The 25,826-nt window shown below is 40.6% G+C and overlaps 1 protein-coding gene across 2 annotated transcripts; it reads right to left on the bottom strand.

Moving 5' to 3' along the window:
* Window positions 1–219: 219 nt before the first annotated feature.
* Window positions 220–20,375, bottom strand: LOC119917367 (tumor necrosis factor receptor superfamily member 6-like). 2 transcript variants are annotated; one of them, XR_005447262.1, is made up of 12 exons: window positions 20,220–20,375; window positions 19,652–19,755; window positions 14,710–14,844; window positions 11,589–11,706; window positions 11,319–11,386; window positions 11,085–11,180; window positions 10,873–10,919; window positions 9,771–9,789; window positions 9,226–9,482; window positions 3,687–3,943; window positions 1,862–2,118; window positions 220–419 (listed from the first exon to the last, which is right to left on the bottom strand). XR_005447262.1 is itself a non-coding variant. In XM_038737677.1 (10 exons), exons 1-10 carry the CDS (start codon window positions 20,291–20,293, stop codon window positions 5,156–5,158), a joined length of 969 nt encoding a protein of 322 aa, XP_038593605.1. In that variant the 5' UTR covers window positions 20,294–20,375; the 3' UTR covers window positions 5,061–5,155. The 2 variants fall into 2 exon arrangements, 1 of the variants encoding a protein (XP_038593605.1); XM_038737677.1 differs by lacking the exons at window positions 220–419; window positions 1,862–2,118; window positions 3,687–3,943 and adding an exon at window positions 5,061–5,206.
* Between the last annotated feature and the right edge of the window lie 5,451 nt (window positions 20,376–25,826).

Genomic DNA, 25,826 nt, shown 5'->3' with positions numbered 1-25,826 from the left:
GCCCTTCCAGTGGATAAAACACAATGAAGTGCCCTCTAGTCTGCCCTTCCAGTGGATAAAACATACAGTAGACAGCACTGCAATTATTTTAAAAAGTGCTCACAATAGACACATTCAGTCAGAAATGTTTGATCTAGCTGCTTTAGACAAAATATCTTTCACCTTTTGCGCTTTGGCCTTTTTGCCACCTGTCAGCAATTTTTGGATCAAGATGTTTGAGGCCTCCCTGCCCTGACGCTCCACATAAATATTCAGTAGTTGAAATGTCTGCTCCTGATAATCACGAGGGTTGTTCAGTTGACAAGATTCAATGATGGATTCTGGTATCCCGCTACGCATTGCTACACCCCGCAAATCCTTCCATCCAATCACGTCTGCAATGTCCAACAGGTGAGGCTTGAGATCCACATCTGAAAACACTGTAAAATACGACAGATATTGGGATTAATTAAACAAAGCAAAAAATGTAGATCAGATGTACAGGTTGTTGTAATTTGACTTAAAGATAGTAACAACTGGGCATAAATAGGCATAAAATGTTGTGAAAATGTTAAGTTAACTGCTGCTGATATCAGGCTGAATAATGACTTGAAGTGCCCTCTAGTCTGTCCTTCCAGAGGATAAAACACAATGAAGTGCCCTCTAGTCTGCCCTTCCAGTGGATAACACACAATGAAGTGCCCTCTAGTCTGCCCTTCCAGTGGATAAAACACGATGAAGTGCCCTCTAGTCTGCCCTTCCAGTGGATAACACACAATGATGTGCCCTCTAGTGTGCCCTTCCAGTGGATAAAACACGATGAAGTGCCCTCTAGTCTGCCCTTCCAGTGGATAACACACAATGAAGTGCCCTCTAGTCTGCCCTTCCAGTGGATAAAACACGATGAAGTGCCCTCTAGTCTGCCCTTCCAGTGGATAACACACAATGATGTGCCCTCTAGTGTGCCCTTCCAGTGGATAACACACAATGAAGTGCCCTCTAGTCTGCCCTTCCAGTGGATAAAACACGATGAAGTGCCCTCTAGTCTGCCCTTCCAGTGGATAAAACACGATGAAGTGCCCTCTAGTCTGCCCTTCCAGTGGATAAAACACGATGAAGTGCCCTCTAGTCTGCCCTTCCAGTCGATAACACACAATGAAGTGCCCTCTAGTCTGCCCTTCCAGTCGATAACACACAATGAAGTGCCCTCTAGTCTGCCCTTCCAGTCGATAACACACGATGAAGTGCCCTCTAGTCTGTCCTTCCAGTGGATAAAACACAATGAAGTGCCCTCTAGTCTGCCCTTCCAGTGGATAACACACGATGAAGTGCCCTCTAGTCTGTCCTTCCAGTGGATAAAACACGATGAAGTGCCCTCTAGTCTGTCCTTCCAGTGGATAAAACACGATGAAGTGCTCTCTAGTCTGTCCTTCCAGTGGATAACACACGATGAAGTGCCCTCTAGTCTGCCCTTCCAGTGGATAAAACACGATGAAGTGCCCTCTAGTCTGTCCTCCCAGTGGATAACACACGATGAAGTGCCCTCTAGTCTGCCCTTCCAGTGGATAACACACAATGAAGTGCCCTCTAGTCTGCCCTTCCAGTGGATAAAACACAATGAAGTGCCCTCTATTCTGCCCTTCCAGTGGATAAAACACGATGAAGTGCCCTCTAGTCTGTCCTTCCAGTGGATAACACACGATGAAGTGCCCTCTAGTCTGCCCTTCCAGTGGATAACACACAATGAAGTGCCCTCTAGTCTGCCCTTCCAGTGGATAAAACATACAGTAGACAGCACTGCAATTATTTTAAAAAGTGCTCACAATAGACACATTCAGTCAGAAATGTTTGATCTAGCTGCTTTAGACAAAATATCTTTCACCTTTTGCGCTTTGGCCTTTTTGCCACCTGTCAGCAATTTTTGGATCAAGATGTTTGAGGCCTCCCTGCCCTGACGCTCCACATAAATATTCAGTAGTTGAAATGTCTGCTCCTGATAATCACGAGGGTTGTTCAGTTGACAAGATTCAATGATGGATTCTGGTATCCCGCTACGCATTGCTACACCCCGCAAATCCTTCCATCCAATCACGTCTGCAATGTCCAACAGGTGAGGCTTGAGATCCACATCTGAAAACACTGTAAAATACGACAGATATTGGGATTAATTAAACAAAGCAAAAAATGTAGATCAGATGTACAGGTTGTTGTAATTTGACTTAAAGATAGTAACAACTGGGCATAAATAGGCATAAAATGTTGTGAAAATGTTAAGTTAACTGCTGCTGATATCAGGCTGAATAATGACTTGAAGTGCCCTCTAGTCTGTCCTTCCAGAGGATAAAACACAATGAAGTGCCCTCTAGTGTGCCCTTCCAGTGGATAAAACACGATGAAGTGCCCTCTAGTCTGCCCTTCCAGTGGATAACACACAATGAAGTGCCCTCTAGTCTGCCCTTCCAGTGGATAAAACACGATGAAGTGCCCTCTAGTCTGCCCTTCCAGTGGATAACACACAATGAAGTGCCCTCTAGTCTGCCCTTCCAGTGGATAAAACACGATGAAGTGCCCTCTAGTCTGCCCTTCCAGTGGATAAAACACAATGAAGTGCCCTCTAGTCTGCCCTTCCAGTGGATAAAACACGATGAAGTGCCCTCTAGTCTGCCCTTCCAGTCGATAACACACAATGAAGTGCCCTCTAGTCTGCCCTTCCAGTCGATAACACACAATGAAGTGCCCTCTAGTCTGCCCTTCCAGTCGATAACACACGATGAAGTGCCCTCTAGTCTGTCCTTCCAGTGGATAAAACACAATGAAGTGCCCTCTAGTCTGCCCTTCCAGTCGATAACACACGATGAAGTGCCCTCTAGTCTGTCCTTCCAGTGGATAAAACACGATGAAGTGCCCTCTAGTCTGTCCTTCCAGTGGATAAAACACGATGAAGTGCTCTCTAGTCTGCCCTTCCAGTGGATAAAACAGGATGAAGTGCCCTCTAGTCTGTCCTTCCAGTGGATAACACACAATGAAGTGCCCTCTAGTCTGTCCTTCCAGTGGATAAAACACGATGAAGTGCCCTCTAGTCTGCCCTTCCAGTGAATAACACACAATGAAGTGCCCTCTAGTCTGCCCTTCCAGTGGATAAAACACGATGAAGTGCCCTCTAGTCTGCCCTTCCAGTGGATAAAACACGATGAAGTGCCCTCTAGTCTGCCCTTCCAGTGGATAAAACACGATGAAGTGCCCTCTAGTCTGTCCTTCCAGTGGATAACACACGATGAAGTGCCCTCTAGTCTGCCCTTCCAGTGGATAAAACACGATGAAGTGCCCTCTAGTCTGTCCTTCCAGTGGATAACACACGATGAAGTGCCCTCTAGTCTGCCCTTCCAGTGGATAACACACAATGAAGTGCCCTCTAGTCTGCCCTTCCAGTGGATAAAACACAATGAAGTGCCCTCTATTCTGCCCTTCCAGTGGATAAAACACGATGAAGTGCCCTCTAGTCTGTCCTTCCAGTGGATAACACACGATGAAGTGCCCTCTAGTCTGCCCTTCCAGTGGATAACACACAATGAAGTGCCCTCTAGTCTGCCCTTCCAGTGGATAAAACATACAGTAGACAGCACTGCAATTATTTTAAAAAGTGCTCACAATAGACACATTCAGTCAGAAATGTTTGATCTAGCTGCTTTAGACAAAATATCTTTCACCTTTTGCGCTTTGGCCTTTTTGCCACCTGTCAGCAATTTTTGGATCAAGATGTTTGAGGCCTCCCTGCCCTGACGCTCCACATAAATATTCAGTAGTTGAAATGTCTGCTCCTGATAATCACGAGGGTTGTTCAGTTGACAAGATTCAATGATGGATTCTGGTATCCCGCTACGCATTGCTACACCCCGCAAATCCTTCCATCCAATCACGTCTGCAATGTCCAACAGGTGAGGCTTGAGATCCACATCTGAAAACACTGTAAAATACGACAGATATTGGGATTAATTAAACAAAGCAAAAAATGTAGATCAGATGTACAGGTTGTTGTAATTTGACTTAAAGATAGTAACAACTGGGCATAAATAGGCATAAAATGTTGTGAAAATGTTAAGTTAACTGCTGCTGATATCAGGCTGAATAATGACTTGAAGTGCCCTCTAGTCTGTCCTTCCAGTGGATAAAACACAATGAAGTGCCCTCTAGTGTGCCCTTCCAGTGGATAAAACACGATGAAGTGCCCTCTAGTCTGCCCTTCCAGTGGATAACACACAATGAAGTGCCCTCTAGTCTGCCCTTCCAGTGGATAAAACACGATGAAGTGCCCTCTAGTCTGCCCTTCCAGTGGATAAAACACGATGAAGTGCCCTCTAGTGTGCCCTTCCAGTGGATAACACACAATGAAGTGCCCTCTAGTCTGCCCTTCCAGTGGATAAAACACGATGAAGTGCCCTCTAGTCTGCCCTTCCAGTGGATAAAACACGATGAAGTGCCCTCTAGTCTGCCCTTCCAGTGGATAACACACAATGAAGTGCCCTCTAGTCTGCCCTTCCAGTGGATAAAACACGATGAAGTGCCCTCTAGTCTGCCCTTCCAGTGGATAACACACAATGATGTGCCCTCTAGTGTGCCCTTCCAGTGGATAACACACAATGAAGTGCCCTCTAGTCTGCCCTTCCAGTGGATAAAACACGATGAAGTGCCCTCTAGTCTGCCCTTCCAGTGGATAAAACACGATGAAGTGCCCTCTAGTCTGTCCTTCCAGTGGATAAAACACGATGAAGTGCCCTCTAGTCTGCCCTTCCAGTGGATAAAACACGATGAAGTGCTCTCTAGTCTGTCCTTCCAGTGGATAAAACACAATGAAGTGCCCTCTAGTCTGCCCTTCCAGTGGATAAAACACGATGAAGTGCCCTCTAGTCTGCCCTTCCAGTGGATAAAACACGATGAAGTGCTCTCTAGTCTGCCCTTCCAGTGGATAAAACACGATGAAGTGCCCTCTAGTCTGTCCTTCCAGTGGATAAAACACGATGAAGTGCTCTCTAGTCTGCCCTTCCAGTGGATAAAACATACAGTAGACAGCACTGCAATTATTTTAAAAAGTGCTCAAAGTTGTTCAGTTGACAAGATTCAATGATGGATTCTGGTATCCCGCTACGCATTGCTACACCCCGCAAATCCTTCCATCCAATCACGTCTGCAATGTCCAACAGTTGAGGCTTGAGATCCACATCTGAAAACACTGTAAAATACGACAGATATTGGGATTAATTAAACAAAGCAAAAAATGCAGATCAGATGTACAGGTTGTTGTAATTTGACTTAAAGATAGTAACAACTGGGCATAAATAGGCATAAAATGTTGTGAAAATGTTAAGTTAACTGCTGCTGATATCAGGCTGAATAATGACTTGAAGTGCCCTCTAGTCTGTCCTTCCAGTGGATAAAACACAATGAAGTGCCCTCTAGTCTGCCCTTCCAGTGGATAACACACAATGAAGTGCCCTCTAGTCTGCCCTTCCAGTGGATAAAACACGATGAAGTGCTCTCTAGTCTGCCCTTCCAGTGGATAAAACACGATGAAGTGCCCTCTAGTCTGCCCTTCCAGTGGATAAAACACGATGAAGTGCCCTCTAGTGTGCCCTTCCAGTGGATAACACACAATGAAGTGCCCTCTAGTCTGCCCTTCCAGTGGATAAAACACGATGAAGTGCCCTCTAGTCTGCCCTTCCAGTGGATAAAACACGATGAAGTGCCCTCTAGTCTGTCCTTCCAGTGGATAAAACACAATGAAGGGCCCTCTAGTCTGCCCTTCCAGTGGATAAAACACGATGAAGTGCCCTCTAGTCTGTCCTTCCAGTGGATAAAACACGATGAAGTGCTCTCTAGTCTTTCCTTCCAGTCGATGACACACGATGAAGTGCCCTCTAGTCTGCCCTTCCAGTGGATAAAACACGATGAAGTGCTCTCTAGTCTGCCCTTCCAGTGGATAAAACACGATGAAGTGCCCTCTAGTCTGCCCTTCCAGTGGATAAAACACGATGAAGTGCCCTCTAGTCTGCCCTTCCAGTGGATAAAACACGATGAAGTGCTCTCTAGTCTTTCCTTCCAGTCGATGACACACGATGAAGTGCCCTCTAGTCTGCCCTTCCAGTGGATAAAACACGATGAAGTGCTCTCTAGTCTGCCCTTCCAGTGGATAAAACACGATGAAGTGCTCTCTAGTCTTTCCTTCCAGTCGATGACACACGATGAAGTGCCCTCTAGTCTGTCCTTCCAGTGGATAAAACACGATGAAGTGCCCTCTAGTCTGCCCTTCCAGTGGATAAAACACGATGAAGTGCCCTCTAGTCTGTCCTTCCAGTGGATAAAACACGATGAAGTGCTCTCTAGTCTTTCCTTCCAGTCGATGACACACGATGAAGTGCCCTCTAGTCTGCCCTTCCAGTGGATAAAACACGATGAAGTGCTCTCTAGTCTGCCCTTCCAGTGGATAAAACACAATGAAGTGCCCTCTAGTCTGCCCTTCCAGTGGATAAAACACAATGAAGTGCCCTCTAGTCTGCCCTTCCAGTGGATAAAACACAATGAAGTGCCCTCTAGTCTGCCCTTCCAGTGGATAAAACACAATGAAGTGCCCTCTAGTCTGCCCTTCCAGTGGATAAAACACAATGAAGTGCCCTTTAGTCTGTCCTTCCAGTGGATAAAACACAATGAAGTGCCCTCTAGTCTGTCCTTCCAGTGGATAAAACACGATGAAGTGCTCTCTAGTCTGTCCTTCCAGTGGATAAAACACAATGAAGTGCCCTCTAGTCTGTCCTTCCAGTGGATAACACACAATGAAGGGCTCTCTATTCTGCCCTTCCAGTCGATAACACACGATGAAGTGCCCTCTAGTCTGTCCTTCCAGTGGATAAAACACGATGAAGTGCCCTCTAGTCTGCCCTTCCAGTGGATAAAACACAATGAAGTGCCCTCTAGTCTGTCCTTCCAGTGGATAAAACACGATGAAGTGCCCTCTAGTCTGCCCTTCCAGTGGATAAAACACGATGAAGTGCCCTCTAGTCTGCCCTTCCAGTGGATAAAACACAATGAAGTGCCCTCTAGTCTGCCCTTCCAGTGGATAAAACACGATGAAGTGCTCTCTAGTCTGCCCTTCCAGTGGATAAAACACAATGAAGTGCCCTCTAGTCTGCCCTTCCAGTGGATAAAACACGATGAAGTGCTCTCTAGTCTGCCCTTCCAGTGGATAAAACACAATGAAGTGCCCTCTAGTCTGTCCTTCCAGTGGATAAAACACAATGAGGGGCTCTCTAGTCTGTCCTTCCAGTGGATAAAACACAATGAAGTGCTCTCTAGTCTGCCCTTCCAGTGGATAAAACACAATGAAGTGCCCTCTAGTCTGTCCTTCCAGTGGATAAAACACAATGAGGGGCTCTCTAGTCTGTCCTTCCAGTGGATAAAACACGATGAAGTGCCCTCTAGTCTGCCCTTCCAGTGGATAAAACACGATGAAGTGTCCTTTAGGGTGCCCTTTCACTGAAGAAATGTGATGAAGTGCTATATATGGTGCCCCCATGTTAGAAAATTAGTTGGCCTGTAAGTGCCTCTAAATCATTAAATAGTTAATAGTTTCATGTTTCTATTACAGAGGTATAGTAGTTATACTGAGTAACATTATAATACAATTTTGTTTTACCATAAATGCCTCATGACTTTCTGTGGACTGGTGCTCTCGCAGCATTACCTAATGTTGGAAGTGAATGAGGGCACATTGGTGCCAGTTTTGCAATTTTGGGTCAGATGATGAGAAATGAAAGTAGATGAACTAATCCACACACCCAAAATAACTGGGCTAAATCGATGGGCTTCCTTCCTCATGGATTTACAGGAGGGAAACAAGAATCTGTTGAAGTGTATAGATGGTCTGAATTTCTTCTATACTGATCCTGAGAGAAACTACATTTCATTTTGCTGTATGGCTATTTAATATATGGATATAGTGAAATTACATTAATTAATGATGAATGATTAAATGCAACGTTGTTCAAAAAGTTTAACACCTCCGCACTCAGAGGTGCTGAAAAAGAAAGCCAGTCGAGGTTAAAGGGTCACTCAAAGATTTTATTTGTTGCATACACAAGCAATATGTGTAGTGAAATTTACTGGCATACTCATTAAGGCTGCAAAAAATAAAAAATGTACTTTTGTCCTAAGTTTTGACACAGAGCAACCCAAACAAATTTACATTCTCCTCCGTTGTATTGGGGTAGAGCCAGAAATCTCAGAGACAAAACCTGGACAAATTTAACCAAAATTTAAGTATCTGCATTGGGTACTTTGGGTCAACTGACCCTTTACAACACATCAGTTGACAGATATTACAGAAGGATCTTGCAAATATTGACACAGACTGCTACTTTTGGAGGAAATCCCCTTTTTGGAACACACCACAGATTTAAAAATTTTTTTTTTTTACAGTTGCCAGTAATGACTAAAGACTCAACAAACAGGAATGTGTGTAAGTCACCAGAAACATCTCAGCAGTCTTGTAAATTTCTCGCTGATGGTGAGATAATGATCACAATTTTCAAGACGCTTGTAGTCTTCATGAACTTTAATGAATATTAATATATAATCAATATTTGGGTAAGTTCACAAAATAGGAATATGGGAAAATACCATAAGTACTTAGTAAGAAGTTAGTCGGACTCTATTTCAGAAAGAACATTAAAAATCACTGGATTTAACCCAGTTATACTTAGTGTGTACAAAAATATATTTTGTGGGACTGCAACAAGCCTGGGAAAATGGCAGTAAAAAGGGAACAATAAACAAATAAAACAATAAAAAATTTAAAATGCGAATTTACCTAAATGAAGACATCTGGTTTGAAAATTAGGAAGGACAGCTGAACTGTAAAAAAAAAAAAATCCAGCATCTACCAACATCAGGGAATTAAAAACAAGACCAGTGTCAATCTCACAACATAGGAGTAAAACTCCACATGACACTTCCAGTTATTATAAATACACTGATATTTATTGCTGGGCAAGCTATTAATAGCTCACAAATGACAGACTTCTGCTTTTAGTATCAGTATTTATAGTTAAATCCTATCATGTAAACATCTCAACTCATACCTTTTAAAATAATATTTCATACAGTAGACAGCACTGCAATTATTTTAAAAAGTGCTCACAATAGACACATTCAGTCAGGAATGTTTGATCTAGCTGCTTTAGACAAAATATCTTTCACCTTTTGCGCTTTGGCCTTTTTGCCACCTGTCAGCAATTTTTGGATCAAGATGTTTGAGGCCTCCCTGCCCTGACGCTCCACATAAATATTCAGTAGTTGAAATGTCTGCTCCTGATAATCACGAGGGTTGTTCAGTTGACAAGATTCAATGATGGATTCTGGTATCCCGCTACGCATTGCTACACCCCGCAAATCTTTCCATCCAATCACGTCTGCAATGTCCAACAGGTGAGGCTTGAGATCCACATCTGAAAACACTGTAAAATACGAAAGATATTGGGATTAATTAAACAAAGCAAAAAATGCAGATCAGATGTACAGGTTGTTGTAATTTGACTTAAAGATAGTAACAACTGGGCATAAATAGGCATAAAATGTTGTGAAAATGTTAAGTTAACTGCTGCTGATATCAGGCTGAATAATGACTTGAAATGAAATGTCAATTCGGTCTAATAATCAATTGATATAGAGATCATACAGAAATATAGAGACATATCTATTAAAGCTCTAATCAATGAAAAAACATGTTCTGGGGCTTTTCTTACCTCTAAGGCCTTGCATCTCCTGAGAAGCAGAAGTAGAATGAATGTTAATACAAGATTTACAACTCCACAGTGATTACAAGCTTTACAAATGTGTCACACCACAATAGTACAAACACAACAAGCACTAACTAACAAGGACAAGGTTTCAGACAACTAACCTGTACCTCCTACAGAAAGGGGCAGCTATGCCAACGTTAGAGGAGAGACAAAAAAGCGTTTATCATACATGGCAGCATGATGTAAGCAACTCTGTTTAGTCCTGTGTCTGTGTTCAGTGTTTGTCATTAATATTATTTTTAATCAAGATTCTCATCCTTTTGAAAACATGTTATATTGACATTAGAGATTGCTGACGGAGTACTAGTATATTAGTACTAGTACTATACAGAACTGTACAGAACTATATACACACACACACACACATATATATATATAGTTCTGCCTCATCTTCAGCAAGTCCAATGGAAGTGCAGTCTGCTTTCAATGTTGTTCAGAGGAATTTTCGTTAATTGAAACTTAAGTAAATAAATGTTGACTTAGTAGTAAATGTTGACAATACCAAAATGATGTGCTTCTCTGGGTTAAGGAAGACAGCTGATGGTGTATATTAGATTGTGACTGGGTTTTTTCCTAGAAGACAATCTGCCCTTTAAACATCATATCAAGCGTATTAAGTCTATTATAGAAATAATGCTGTTTCTCTGTTGGTGTAAAGAAATAACTGGACCCTCACGTTGGTGTGAGCTACAGAGTCACCTTAACCTAGATTATTTTTTAAGCATGGAAGATTAATAAAAGGGCTATCTATCCACTGAATGCACATGCCCTGCTAATGTACACTGCCAATTCATTGTTGATTGATATAAATTGCTGTTTTAAATCTATTGTTTATCCTTTTATGTGAAACTTTTTATGCTGCTGTCTTGGCTGGGACAGAATCTCTATTGAATATTCCTTGTAAAATAAAGGTTAAATAAAAATAAAAGAAATAAATATATCCATGTGAACATGTATGATAAAACACTACAAAGACTAAACATCTTACAGCTGGTCAGATAATTATAAATAGGCTAAAAGAGATCACAATGGAGAGAATATTTACCAGATCAGCTTCATTGCCATTTGTTTTTGGGGACTGCGTTCTCTGCCCTTATGACATAAATGATCAGAAAACAAGATACACAAACATATTATTAAGATACAAAAGCAGCAATCAAATATGCACTTTGCTATTTTACAGAGAAACACATGAGATACTAGTGCCCCCTGCTGGTCCCATTACATATATAGTTTATATAATTTAGAAATACTCACATTTTCTCCTTTTCCACAACACACCAGCCACTGCTGCTGCAATTATTACAGCTGCAACAAGGATGCCAGCTATTATGCCTCCTACATGACTTACCTCTGAAACGTAAAGAAATTGACATTTCATTTTTATTACAAACAAAATGATGTAATTTTTGTTAATAAATGACTTGGCAATATATTAATTGAAGCCTTAATGATTTAATTAAAATGCAATAATGCTAAACTAAAGAATACCTTTAATTTCATTGCAGACTGTGTTATTGTTAGATGTACAGGCTACTTTGATGCCCTCATCACCACACCTTGAGCCAAAAGAAAAGCAAGTATGAGTGACAGGCTGAATCATGTCAGCAACAATTAACACATTTATCTTTTGCCTTTATTATGTTGGCTGTCTATATGAGGACAAATCAATACATGCTTTTGTAACAGAAAACACTTTTAAAGAAGCTACACGTCCTGTACATCTTCAAGTTAACAGATATTTGAAGGAGGTGAACTTACTCTTTACAGGGGTGGCAGAGTTTACAGGTTTCTGTGCCACTGTTGCAATAGTGATCCTTTTTACATCGACACTTTGTGTCAATGGCAGGGGTACAGGGTTCGTCCACCTCTAGATTACCTGAAAGGATAGTAAAACCACACAGCATTAGACATTAGATGGACTGACAGACCTTCACATTGCCTCAAACTTTAACTTCAAAACAGAAAAGTGACATATTGTGTCACTTGGGGTACACAACAGTTTATAAACACAATCTTTAATATTCTGGTTGTATTAGATTACCAGGGTTAACTCTATTTTGTTTAGGAAAAAAAAGAGTACTGAATTCTCCTAGATGAACTGAAATCTTGCTCTTGATTGTAAAAAAAATTGAAATCTGTATATCTCTGAATGTAGAATTGATTCTGATTAGGGCTGCAACTAACAATTATTTTCATTATCAACTAATCGGACCATAATTTTTTGATTAATCGTTTGATGTTTAGAAAATGTCTGAAAATACTAAGAGTCCAGCTTGATGTCTTTAATAAAACCCGTGTGATTTATTGGCCAGCCGAAATTATCGGCCGATATGAGCTAACTGCATTTAAATCAGAATTGGCGTTTAAAACAGCAGATACTGTATGTGACTATTAAATAAGAAACAGTCACATCCTGCACTCATGTCATGAGTGTTGCATTGTTTTCCCACCAGAGGGCGCTCTGCAGCTCCCCTGGTAACAACACGGCCTCACCACAGAAAGCACAAGAGAAAACTGACCGGAGTCTGACGAAGCACGTAGAAACAAGACGGAGTGGCTGTGTTGCCCGTGACTTGGTAATTTGTCAAGTTAATTATATGACTTAAATTATAATAAAAACAGCCCCATCACTTCTCCTCTCCTGAAAACATTCATGATTTGCTAACCATCTTGTTTTTCACTGCCCTCTCCCGGCTTCCTCCCTGGCTCACAGCAGTAACTTATGTTTAATGTTACGGTAGTTGAGTGGTGGAAGCTACGCTGCTGACAGACATGATTATAGTAGGTTTATTTCTGAAAAAGTTCTAGTGAACGGTCCTCTCATCTCTCCCTAGTTCATCACTTCTAAATATTCTCTAACATCATTTACAGCAGCTATCGCGGCCCGTTGCTAAATTAGCCACAAAGCTAATGCCGTAGGTCATTCGCATGCGCAGAACCGCTAAGTAGCACATTCGATAGGTAGCATAAATCGACAGAACACCTGTTCTACCGTGTTTATCAGTGGGGGAGTGCTAATATCGTAATGAGCAGTAAAACTATAGTTTCTGACTTATTCTAAAATATATGTGCCTAAATGGCACAAGGACTATGTCATGTCCTAACTTGCCCAATCTTGGGAAATGCTGAGATGATTGTGATGACTTGATTGTTTCAGTTAAAATTGTTAACACGGTTGAAATATTACTGGTTACTCAATAGACAAGTTATTTAAAAGTTAAGTAAAGAGTAATCCTCATGGTAAATGTGCCTTATGTGAAGTTACCTTATTCCTATTATCCTTTGCTAATGGTACTACAATTGTAGTGTATAATTTTGTTTAGTGCCATAGGACAACTAGTTTACTTTCTTTCAGATGGATTTTACTTATGATCTGCTCTTTACTGCTGACACTTATTCTAATTGAGTGTGAAATCTTTTACAGAGAGAGGAGATGTTGTGTTCATCATTTACATGCAACCGCTACGTGGCACTGTCGTAGTATCAAGACAGTTTTCTATTGAATGTATATACGATGAAGCTACTGAACACCATGTTGTTGTACTACTGTTAACCTGTTGATGTAAACCGCGTTCGTAAGATCCCCGTGTTTTTTTATTCTTGAGCCTGTATCTGCGAGATGTTTGTCTGTAGTACAGTCGGCGTGTCAGAAATGTTTAAACCAGAGGGGACATCTGAATAAAAGTGAGCTGAACAAGAATCTTACTCGGCTTCCTGCCTTACAATATCTAGCTCCTTTTTCAAAATGTGAAACGTTGTATTTAATGTTGCAAATCCTCGTTGTAGACAGTCATATAGTATTAGTTGCATTCAACAACAGGTCACTGTGACGTTATCGTAAACGGCATGTTTTAGAGCCAGATGGTGGTTGGGAAATGGTTTCTCGCGGCCTAATGGGATAAACTAGACTACATCTATTTGTGTCATCTGTATGTCTGTCTGCATGTAGCACCTTAACACCAAAGCAAATTCCTTGTATGTGTGAAACACTACTTGGCAATAAAGCTCCTTCTGATTCTAGATATGAATATACTACATTGAAAGTCGTCATTACAGCAGTTTAAGGTAAAATACACACGCTTATTCTCTCTCATTCTCTCTGTTTACAAATGGCTGAAAAAGTTGCACCTTCTAGCAGCAAATATTTATATAGATGTGCAATTGTTTACATGTTAGGTTGTTGAGACTGTAATCTATTTTATTAACATAATCCACTTAGGAAAAGGTATAATAGCCCATATACAGAAAGGCTTTCAATATCGGCCTGTTCTAAGTGTAGTTTATACAGGAGGGGTCTACTATCCAAATGTTTTTCAAAATCAAAATATCGGCTCATAAATCGTCTCTTTTTACTTTAATATTGGCGCCACCAAAAACCCTCGGTCGTGCTCTGGTCTTTAAATAAATTTTTTTCTCCAAAAACAGAAAGACAGCAAATCGTGACATTTCAAATGCTGGATTCAAGGAACATTTGGCATTTATGCTTGCAAATTTACTTTATAATTAACTGATTATCAAAATTGTTTGCAATTCATTTTCTGCAGAATGACTAATCGATTCCATAATTTTGATGTGTCACAGTAGTAAAACAGCTGTAACACAGCTGTAAATAAGAAAATGAATGATGGCTGAATTCCATTTAGCTGATTCAGTTTATGGGAGTCGGCATTGTGCATACTGGTTCACTGTCACAGCTTACTGGGACACCTGAATAGACAGAATCGTTCATTTAAGTAACATCCATGCTTTTTCAAATCCTACTATGACATGTCAGAATTTCTGGTGTCTAAAACGTTAACTGCACTGAAATCTTGTCTTTTGCAATTTTTACACTTTTACTGGACATAAAAAAAACAGTGATGTCCCATTGTGTCTATACCGTTGGGGTGTGAGCAGGATGTGCAGGGCTCACAGGATAACTGGTAATTAGGGTGACTGCTGTACTTCCCAGAACCACAGGGCTCGCATTTTCCATAAGTCTGACTTGTACTGCAGTGCTCCACCAGGTGCAGACCTAAAGTATGGAGACACAAGAGCCAGAGGTGGAAGAAAAATTGTAATCACTTTGAGCCAACTTATGATACACATGCATACACACATGCACTCACACAGACAGCCACATGCAATGGAGCAGGTACTTTTTGGTAATTTGTAATTGTACATTTTTTGCACAATAAAAACTGAAATGATAAGAGTTTACATCCTACATGTTTACCTTTTCTAGGCCCCTAGCATGTCAAAATGGCCCTGTCTCAAAATGTTTAAGCAACCCAAATATTTAAGGTAATAGTATGCGTACATAGTGTATATTTTTTGCACAGTGTAATGAATTTACTTTCAATCATCATTTAACCAAACACACTTGGGACCCACAGCTCCTTTTGGCCACAGGACCAATTATGAGATCCCGTCTCTGTGGCTAATGGGTGGTTTTATATGCAACTTCTTGTATATACTTATGTATTTTCTTATTTTTATTTAACAACAAATAACTTTTTTTTTTATTAGTGTTAGTAGTTTGCATTCAACTCTGCCTCTGATTGGTTTACAGACCTTACTGGGGACATACGTTTAAACCTGGGAGCACATTTAATAGTCAAACACTGCTAAAAGGATAGCTTTTTTAGATTTGGTGGATATGATAACATTCTAGTAGTGTTGTAGTACTCGAGACCGGTCTTGGTCTTAAGGCCACTTTTTGATGGTCTTGTCTCGGACTCGACCACATTTGTACTCTGTCTTGTCTCGGTCTCGGACATTGAAGACTCTTTTTATAAGAATTTTATTTGAAGACCAGTCAAGACCACGACTTTGGGAATATCAATAAATTCATTTTTCATTGTCTGATTTATTTGTTAACATCCAAACTTTGATTGGATGTAAAACGTACTGCTTCAAATGCAACCAATAACGCTAATTAAAATTGCGTTGTTACCGTTAACGACTGTCAACCCTCCCCGCAATGCTTAAGTTGATTTCAGCTCTTAGTGTTTGTATGTGGGTGTTTTAATGGGAATGTGGATCTTTCAGTTCAATTTGAGAAGTACCTATGATCTCGTTCTACATTTTATTGTGTGTCATGTAATGTGGGGAACTGGTCTTGGTCTTGACTGAGGAGTGTTATTTTCTTTATTTTTTAGACTAAAAAACCTAGCATGCTTTTGTAATGCAATGCCCTTGCTGCTCACACACATCTCAAACAAACACAACAAACGATGTGGGTTTTGTAGATCATTGGCAGACCTTCTGGGGAAGACCTGGTCTGATTCGGAGAGACGGCATCCATCCCACTTGGGAAGGAGCAGCTCTCATTTCTAGAAATCTGGCCAAGTTTATTAGTGGACCAAATCCATGACAACCCAGAGTTGAGACCAGGAGGCAGAGTCGCAGTCTAACACACTTCTCTGCTCCTCCATTTCAGGAGTTACTTAGTGAAAATCCTATAGTGACGGTGTCTGTCCCCCGACCATCGAAATTATTTAAATCAAAGATAAACAGAAGAGGAGCTGTACATAAAAACCTCATAAAAATTAAAACCACAAGAGCAATAGTGCAAACTAATAGGAAAATTAAATGTGGACTCTTAAACATTAGATCTCTCTCTTCTAAAGGTGTACTAGTAAATGAACTAATATCAGATTATGATATTGATTTATTTTGTCTTACTGAAACCTGGCTGGGTGATGGAGAATATGTTAGCCTAAATGAATCCACCCCTCCCAGTCATATTAATACTCACATTCCTCGAGGCACAGGCCGAGGAGGTGGAGTTGCAGCTATCTTCGACTCTAGCCTATTAATCAGCTCTAAACCTAAACCAAACTATAACTCATTTGAAAGCCTTGTTCTTGGTCTTTCGCACCCAAGTTGGAAATCACTGCAACCAATTCTTTTTGTTATAGTGTACCAAGCACCTGGTCCGTACGTAGTTTTTGTCAACTTTAGTCCTTAAAACAGACAAAGTTGTTATTGTAGGGGATTTTAATATTCATGTGGACGTTGAGAATGACAGCTTCAGTACTGCGTTTATCTCTCTGTTAGATTCCATTGGCTTCTCTCAGAGTGTTCATGAACCGACTCACTGTTTTAACCACACCCTCGACCTTGTTTTGGTATACGGTATTGAAATTGAACATTTAGTGGTGTTCCCACAGAATCCCTCTTTGTCCGACCACTGTTTGATAACTTTTGAGTTTGTATTGCTGAACTACACACCATTGGGCAAAAATTTCTATACAAGATGTCTGTCTGATAGTGTTGTAGCTAAATTTAAGGATGCGATTCCATCAGCTCTAAATACATTATCTAGTCACTGAGGACTCCTATGCTAGTTTCAGTCCCTCCCAAATCGATCATCTTGTTGATAGTGCTGCAGGCTCGCTGCGAATGACACTCGACTCTGTAGCCCCTCTAAAAAAGAAAATACTAAAACAAAGACGGTTAGCTCCATGGTATAATACTGAAACTCGCAAATTAAAGCAAATATCGCGGAAACTTGAGAGGAATTGGCGTTCCACCAAAGTGGAAAATTCTCGTTTAATTTGGCAAGATATTCTTTAAACGTATAGGAAGGCCCTCCGTAATGCCAGAGCAGCGTACTACTCGTCATTAATAGAGGAAAATAGGAACAACCCCAGGTTTCTTTTCAGCACTGTAGCCAGGCTGACAGAGAGTCACAGCTCTATTGAGCCAAGTATTCCCATAGCTCTCAGTAGTTACGACTTCATGAGCTTCTTTAATGATAAAATTCTAACTATTAGAAACAAAATTCACCAAGACCTGCCCTCAACTGGCACCAGCTTATCTCTTAACTCAGGAACCTTAGAAACAGCTGTAGAACCAGATATATGTTTAGACTGTTTTGCTTCCCTCAATCTTTACCAACTAACTTTGATAATTTCTTCATCTAAACCATCAACCTGCCTCTTAGAACCCATCTCGACTAGGTTGCTTAAAGATGTTTTACCCTTAATAAGCACTTCTATACTAGATATGATCAATCTATCTTTATCAACAGGCTATGTACCACAGTACTTTAAAGTAGCTGTAATTAAACCTCTTCTGAAAAAGCCCAAACTTGATCCAGATGTTTTAGCCAACTATAGACCTATATCTAACCTTCCATTTCTCTCTAAGGTTCTGGAGAAAGCAGTTTCTAAACAGCTGTGTGACTTTCTACAGAGCAATAGTTTATTTGAGGATTTTCAGTCAGGATTTAGAGTTCATCATAGCACAGAGACAGCACTGGTGAAAATTACTAATGACCTCCTTATTGCATCAGACAAAGGACTTGTCTCTGTACTGGTTTTATTAGATCTTAGTGCTGCATTTGATACCATTGACCATCAGATCCTATTGCAGAGACTGGAACATCTCATTGGCATTAAAGGAACCGGTCTAAGCTGGTTTAAGTCCTATTTATCAGATCGATTTCAGTTTGTACATGTTAACGATGAGTCCTCCATGCACGCCAAAGTTAGTCATGGAGTTCCTCAAGGATCTGTCCTCGGTCCAATCCTCTTCACTTTATATATGCTTCCTTTAGGCAATATTATCAGGAAATATTCCATAAGCTTTCATTGTTATGCAGATGATACTCAGTTATATCTATTGATCAAACCAGATGAAACTCATCAGTTAGCTAAACTTCAAATGTGCCTTCAGGATGTTAAAACCTGGATGACCTGTAATTTTCTAATGTTAAACTCAGATAAAACTGAAGTTATTGTTCTGGGGCCTAAGCACCTCCGTGACGCATTATCTAAAGATATAGTTTCCCTGGATGGCATTGCCCTGGCCTCCAGCACCACTGTGAGGAATCTTGGAGTTATCTTTGATCAGGACATGTCGTTTAAGTCTCACATTACGCAAATTTCAAGGACTGCCTTTTTTCACCTACGTAATATTGCAAAAATCAGGAACATCCTGTCTAAAAATGATGCAGAAAAACTAGTCCATGCATTTGTTACTTCTAGGCTGGATTACTGCAATTCCTTATTATCAGGCTGCTCTAAAAAGTCCATTAAGACTCTTCAGCTGATCCAGAATGCTGCAGCACGTGTTCTGACAGGAACCAGGAAAAGAGATCATATTTCTCCTGTCTTAGCTTCTCTGCATTGGCTTCCAGTAAAATCCAGAATAGAATTTAAAATCATCGTTCTTACCTACAAAGCTCTTAATGGTCAGGCACCATCTTATCTTAAAGAGCTCATAGTACCTTACTACCCCACCAGAGCACTGCGCTCCCAGAATGCAGGGTTACTTGTGGTTCCTAGAGTCTCCAAAAGTAGACTAGGAGCCAGAGCGTTCAGCTATCAAGCTCCTCTCCTGTGGAACCAGGTTCCAGTTTGGGTTCAGGAGGCAGACACCATCTCCACATTTAAGACACATTAAGACTTTCCTCTTTGATAAAGCTTATAGTTAGGGCTGGCTCAGGTGAGTCCTGAACCATCCCTTAGTTATGCTGCTATAGGCCTAGACTCATCCCCAACTGGTCGAGGCAGATTTTCCTTGCCTCTGTCGCCTAGTGCTTGCTCTTGTTGCTCTTGAGTTTCTGTAAATAGCATCATAGAGTACGGTCTAGACCTGCTCTTTTATGAAAAGCGCTGTGAGATAACTGTTGTTGTGATTTGGCGCTATATAAATAAAATTGAATTGAATCTCCCAGGTGAAACTATGTTAAATGTGTAATTTTAGTTATTAAAAAATGTTTCATACTAAAATTCTGCCCACACCTTACACATTGCACCTTTAAAAAGGCAGCTAAACTTGTAAACAGATGTTCAACCATTCAACTCATGAATATTATCAGTGACACTTACCAGCACCACACAGACAACACTCCCGCCCTTCGTGCTCGTACGTGCCATCGGTACACGGACTTCCGTGGTTGTTTTGCGCTTGGGTTGAGGCGGAGGGGAAAATCCTGGTGATAACAGCAGATAGAAAACGAAACTGAAAGGAAGTTTACAACTCAGTACATTAGCTTGCAGAAATACATCTTTTAAATCGCCTAACGTCACCTACTTATTGTGTTAGTTTGCTTCTCTTTCCTGAACGGTTGGAGTTTTGGTAAAATTTTGAATTCTGTTACACATCGATCTGTTTCCCCCGTTAACCACCCCTTAGCGCCAAAACCGCCACCTCTCGTCTGTCTTAACGTTATATGATACGTAAGTACATAACCCAACTGTTTACCTAAACTTTACCAGCCATCTGTAATTACTAATCTAGCGTAAACATACATTAAATCCTTAACCCCACACCGCGGAAGCACTGTCAAGGGGCAGGTTAAGTTAGTAAACAGACATAAACACAACGCCTGCGATACAGCATTTAACGTAGATAGCTCAGAAACTTAATATTTATGCTATATGTAACTTTACTTACACTGACACGAGGAGGTAGAGCGAAACAAAGATCATAAATCCCAAAGAATGCTGGTTTGAATCGGCTGCCATCATGTAGCTCACCTTAACGTTACATTCAAGCCTAGGGACTAGTGACTCTTTCACTTTAGTTATCTAACTGTGGAGGCGGGGGTTTTGCGTAGGGGATTTTTTTTTACATGCTTTTTAAGTTACTGTCACCAATAAACAACGAATTGTGCAATATATCCAGCGTACAATACAGCCTATACACGAAATTGTACAAACAAAGGTGTTTGTACTGTTTGTACAGTTTCCTACTGTGTGTAACGTTAGGCCTAAAGAGTGAGAGGATGGTATTATATATTGTTGTGTTTAGGAAACCCCCAAACTTACCAACTCTCTGCCAGTGTTTATCAGCAGAGCTGTAACCAGGATATTAGAAATACTGAAATTACAAGTCCCTTCAATGCACCTCTTACGCCTTTCAGAATATTCCAACCACAGATCAAAAAGAAAGTCTCTAAAGTGTTGTCAGTTTAAAAGCAAGAAAATCATAATCATTATAGCCACCACTTGTCAGTTTCTAAAACACATGACCTCAATGGTAACTATGGCTCTGGTTAACACTGTCAAGCTCTCTCAATGGAATGTACAATGTACAAATGTACAATCAATGGAAATCCCCTTCATGGAAACAAAAACAGAATGCATACAGTTGAAAGCAAAAACTATTTAATTAAACTGTGTATTATTGTATTTTATTTGTGATAATTAATAAATATGTAACATTTCTGTGATTTACAGATGACTGCCCTCATCCAACTAAACTCATGATGCCACTAGGAGGTGTCATTGCTCTTTGTTCGGTATGATGGCTGCTAGAATTAGGTGCAGTTTGCTCCTGCTGATCAGGGTCCATCAGTAAAATACTTTATTGTGGTGTAGTTACACACATTCAAACTAACTAACTTTTAAAATTGAACATATGTGGCAGCTAAATACACTATACCTTGAATGTATTGGTCTTTCAGATGGTTGATGCAGATAAGTAAAGCACTGCACAGCTGGACAGCCACCACCCTGATGCCAACTGAAGACAAGAAAGTTGTGTAGAGTGAAAGTACACCACCATAATACTATATGAATTCATCTAATTTAAAACTCATTCTTTGATTTGTAAAGTTCTTGTGGAGTGAATTAATGAAGCTCTTAATGTGCTATGCAAGTCGTTTCTGTAGCAGAAAATCCTTTCTGTCTGTGCCACTAACAAATGAATGCCTCACCCCCAACCCACACATAAAAAAACACTATATTTGTTTGATCTTTGCCAAGTGTAGTTAACAGCAAATTTATCTTTGAACAAAAGTGAAGAAAAAAGTATTTGGCTAGGGAATAAAAACTTAACTTGAAGGAGAACTCCTGTGGGATTTGGTTGTTTTTGCAAGTGTATCAAATTTCAGTCCTTTGTAGTCCCAGTGAGTCCCAGTGTCGGATTTGTACCAGTCTGCTGCTTGCTTATTTGGCCCACTTAAGAAAGCAAAATGAACACATGCACACACACACACACACACACACACACACACACACACACACACACAGGTGTTGTAGAAAAATCATGAATTCATATTTTTAGCCATGCAAGCAGTGTGGCTCTAAGGATGGCAATGTCAGTCTTTAGGTCAGTCCACCACTGTGGTCCTGATTGAAATATCTCAACAACTATTGGAAGGATGGCCGTGACATTTTGTACAGATATTTTTGGTCCCCAGAGGATGAAAGCTAATGAATTTGGTGATTCCATGAGGATGACATTTGTGGTTTTGAGTGAGATGTTTCCACAACTGTCAGACAGATTGCTATGACAGACATTCATATGCCCCTCAGGATGAACTGTAATCACTTTGGTGATCCATTAACTTTTCAACTAGTGCCATTATCAGGTCAAAATAAATGTTTTCGAAGCACAGCTATGTAAACACTACCAAACCAATGATTATAATTTTATTTTATTCTGAAAAAATTTTGTCTGTGGTGAGTCTGGGTGGCTCTTTCAATAATATTTTACTCAAACATCACTCAAACTCTTGTTTGGGTTGGGTTTGATGATGATCCACAAAAATACCCTGAATGTTTTATTGCTGCATGTTTTCACCTAAGGAAGCATTCAGCATTGACCTTTGGTGATTCCATGACTCCAACTATTTGATAAGCTCCCTCAAGTGTAGGTTTATTATATTGAGAGCCAGCAGTACTGAGAAACACAAAACACAAAGAAACACAAAACCCCTTCGACTTCCCACAATAGCCCAAGTCATATTAAGCCAATACAGAGCTGGAGGACATCTTTTTCAGGTTCCCATTATGTGCTATAGAGCTGGGGAACATAAGAAAGACCCCTGCATTTGGTTCTGCAGCTTTTCATCATTCATTCTTTTATCAACAGATGTAACTCTTTACAAGATGGGTTAATATGTATGAAAAGAGACAAAATCCCTTGAAGATGGTAACATTATATGGACATTCAAATGTAGGAAGTAAACCCGATGGCCTTCTCCCTCAGCTTCTAGCTTTGAGGATACACTAGCGGATGAGTTGGACGTCGTCTTGGCAAAAATCCATGTATTTTGGCGCCTCATTCTTTGTTTTGTGTGGGCTAATGCTTAATGTAATAATATTATTTAAAACTGTTACCAATAGGCCACACTGAGAGCACTACTCTCCTCCATTCTGCTGCACTGCAACAAAACCAAATAGCTACAAAACCACCACCGGAGAAGTGCAGCTTGTAGATTTCAGCTCTGTGGAAAGAAATTATCATCCAAAGCCAATGTGTTCTACCTCCCATCGCCCCCAGGTCATATGCAGAATAAGGCAGAGTAATAGCTTCACTGAGATGGAGGGAAGGAAAAATAAAATAGAATAAGACAATGTTTTTGTTGTTAGGAAGAAGCTGCTGGAAGGGACCGTGTTGCAAAGCCTCCCAAGGGACACAGGAGAAGAGGGAGGAGATGAGTCGGGGGAAGCAGTAGGTAACAGCTCTTCTCTTTGCCGTAAAAGAACCACCATAAAGAAAGAGAGGAGGCGTAAGTGTTTGTGGTTGCTTCTGTAGGCTGAAGTTCATTAATTCTTTATTGCATTACAGTGTGTTTCATAGATTTAGTTAACTATAGTTACAATGCATTGTGTCTGTCACTTTTTTGGAAATTAGGTCACAAAGGTGTTAACTCTAAACAAGTAAAGCAACATGTTCCAGAAATTGTATTGCATGCATGCTAGTGCCACGTTTTGTACCAGCTGAAATATTTCCCCTATGTACACTATGCCTTTGTTAATTTAAAATTTCATGCATGTTGTAGTGCTTCATATTTCATATTTACTTCCTTGAGGTTGAGCTTCTTCTTTAAGCTGTAGCACTTCTATTATAGCGCCAAAGCTTTTAGGCCTACCGGTAGTAATCATAACCCATGAATGCACTGAGAGTGAAAAACTATATTTCCAAAAGGGATTGGCTTGTTTCTTTCAATTCAGAGCAGCTATACTGCGGCGAATTTGACATTTAAAAATAACCACCGTGACAGTTTTCACTTTTTCCGTCTTGAAGTGAATATTTGAAACATTCACCTTCAAAAGAACCAGACTGACGAGATTAACAGTTTTGGTATTCAGTGCTCATGTTCACGTACTGAAACTGTGGTATTAGACAATGATAATTCAGGCTGGGATATCTTCATTTGGGATATCTTGAATGCATTAAAAGTCAAAGAGGAAATAACAAATGTGACTGTTGAGACTTGTATCCAGTATAGAAGAAACTGGGACTGGGAGTGTGTGTGTGTGTGTGTGTGTGGGGGGGCTGATGCTTCTTCACACACAGAACAGCAAGAGAGTCATGCTGCTCTTCAACTACAGGAAATAACCTCTGTGCTGATGACGCAGGTCTCCGGGGGATGCTCAGCCTGTTCTGTAGGTCTGCAGCATACTGTACACTCTGTAACTGCATGAACAGCAGGGCTGTGCAAGGCCATGCAACATGTTGCAGAACGGACACACATTCACACGCTCACATACTCAGTCACACATTTCATCGAGTGCTTTTTTGTGCAATACAGTAAAAGTAAGGATTGTTTTTGTCACTAAATAATCAAAAACAACTTCAGTATTTCCCTGTGTTTCTCTCCCTTAGCACCAGCTTACACACATGCACACAAACTAGATGAAAAGACATAAATCTGTAAAGTTGGCACTAGACGATATGTCTGTAGAGACATTTCCCCCCGCAACACGTCCAGCGGTCTGCCTAATTAGAGCCGAGCATATCTGTGGGCAAGGGAGTCTGTGTCTGCACATGGAAGGGGGATTTGGCCGAGAGCATTCATTCACTTGGCTGTCTGGTGGGGAAGACAATAGCGACGAGGGCAGATTGGATGTCTTGTTCTGAACTGTGGCGAGCGCTTTTCTCCACCACAGAGGAAAGACAAAAATAATGCTGGTTGAATATCCCATAGAGATGGATTTATTGGGACTATTGGTTTTGGAAAGATCCGGTTAAGGATAGAGCGGCAGCAAGCAGGGAGAGAGCAGAGCCTGTAGGCCAAGCCAAACTGATTCCAATCCTGCCTGTCCTGTCCTTTACCTGTCCTCAGTGGGTCCACTCCAGTCATTTGTGCTTTGTATAAACCAGAGGTTTTCAAAGTGGGAGGCGGGCCTCCCTGAGGAGTAACCTAACAGTTTCAGGGGAGGATCAGTGAATGTAAGTGAAAAAAATGTAACATTGTAACATCATTATTTATTTTAAAAAGTAGATCACATAGAATAGCCTAAATGTGCATCATTTGGTTAAAGAGAGAGTTCAGAGATACCGTAGTTTGGGGGAATTTGACTTTCCACTTTATCAGTAAGAAACTAATAAATGCCTTAGGACAGACCTTTTTTTTATTATTATTTTTTAGTTATGTAAAACAGCAATATTAGGCTATCTTGGCTCAATTGTAACTAACCTTTTTCCAAGCTTTGCCTAAGGTGAGGCCCACAGTCTTGGACTTTGAAAACCCCCTCTAAACCATTCTGACCAATATATATCCACATATTGAGTCAACTGTAACACCTGAATATTATAGGATATAAAGGCTGTGTCCGAAATCACCCACTACTTACTATATAATGGACTATATTACTGATGTGATCGATCCTAAAGTATCAATATTTCTGATACCAACATTTCCTGCTATGGGATCGATACTCATATATAAGGATCGATATCTAAACTCACTCATTTGGAGTGAGTGTGTATTTCATCGTAAGTATCTTACTGTCACCAGGATGGTTTAATTATAGGCTACTCGGTTGATAGGAATTACTTTCCCTTCTGCCTGTCAAAGTCATGCTTGCGCTAAGGCTCTGTGATGGAGCTTCTGTGAAGTGAGCCGCTGCAGCCCTTTACATTTCCCGCGATTGAATACTGACTCTGGCTGACTGTAGAAACAGTCAGGTCTGGCTGTATTTTAGCTGTGAAGGTAATAATGACGCTGTGTGTGATGTGTGTGCAAAGACAGTGAAATACTTTGGCAACACTGCAAACTTCCCTAAACATCTGAGATTAAGTCTGTCACAATAATAGGATGATGTT

The sequence above is a fragment of the Micropterus salmoides genome, unplaced genomic scaffold, assembly GCF_014851395.1.
Source record: "Micropterus salmoides isolate LMB-PRFRI ecotype aquatic unplaced genomic scaffold, ASM1485139v1 Ms_hic_scaffold_22, whole genome shotgun sequence".
Taxonomy (NCBI): Eukaryota; Metazoa; Chordata; class Actinopteri; order Centrarchiformes; family Centrarchidae; genus Micropterus; species Micropterus salmoides.
Note: the sequence above shows the minus strand (reverse complement) of the source record. Positions and strands in the feature narration are given on the sequence as shown.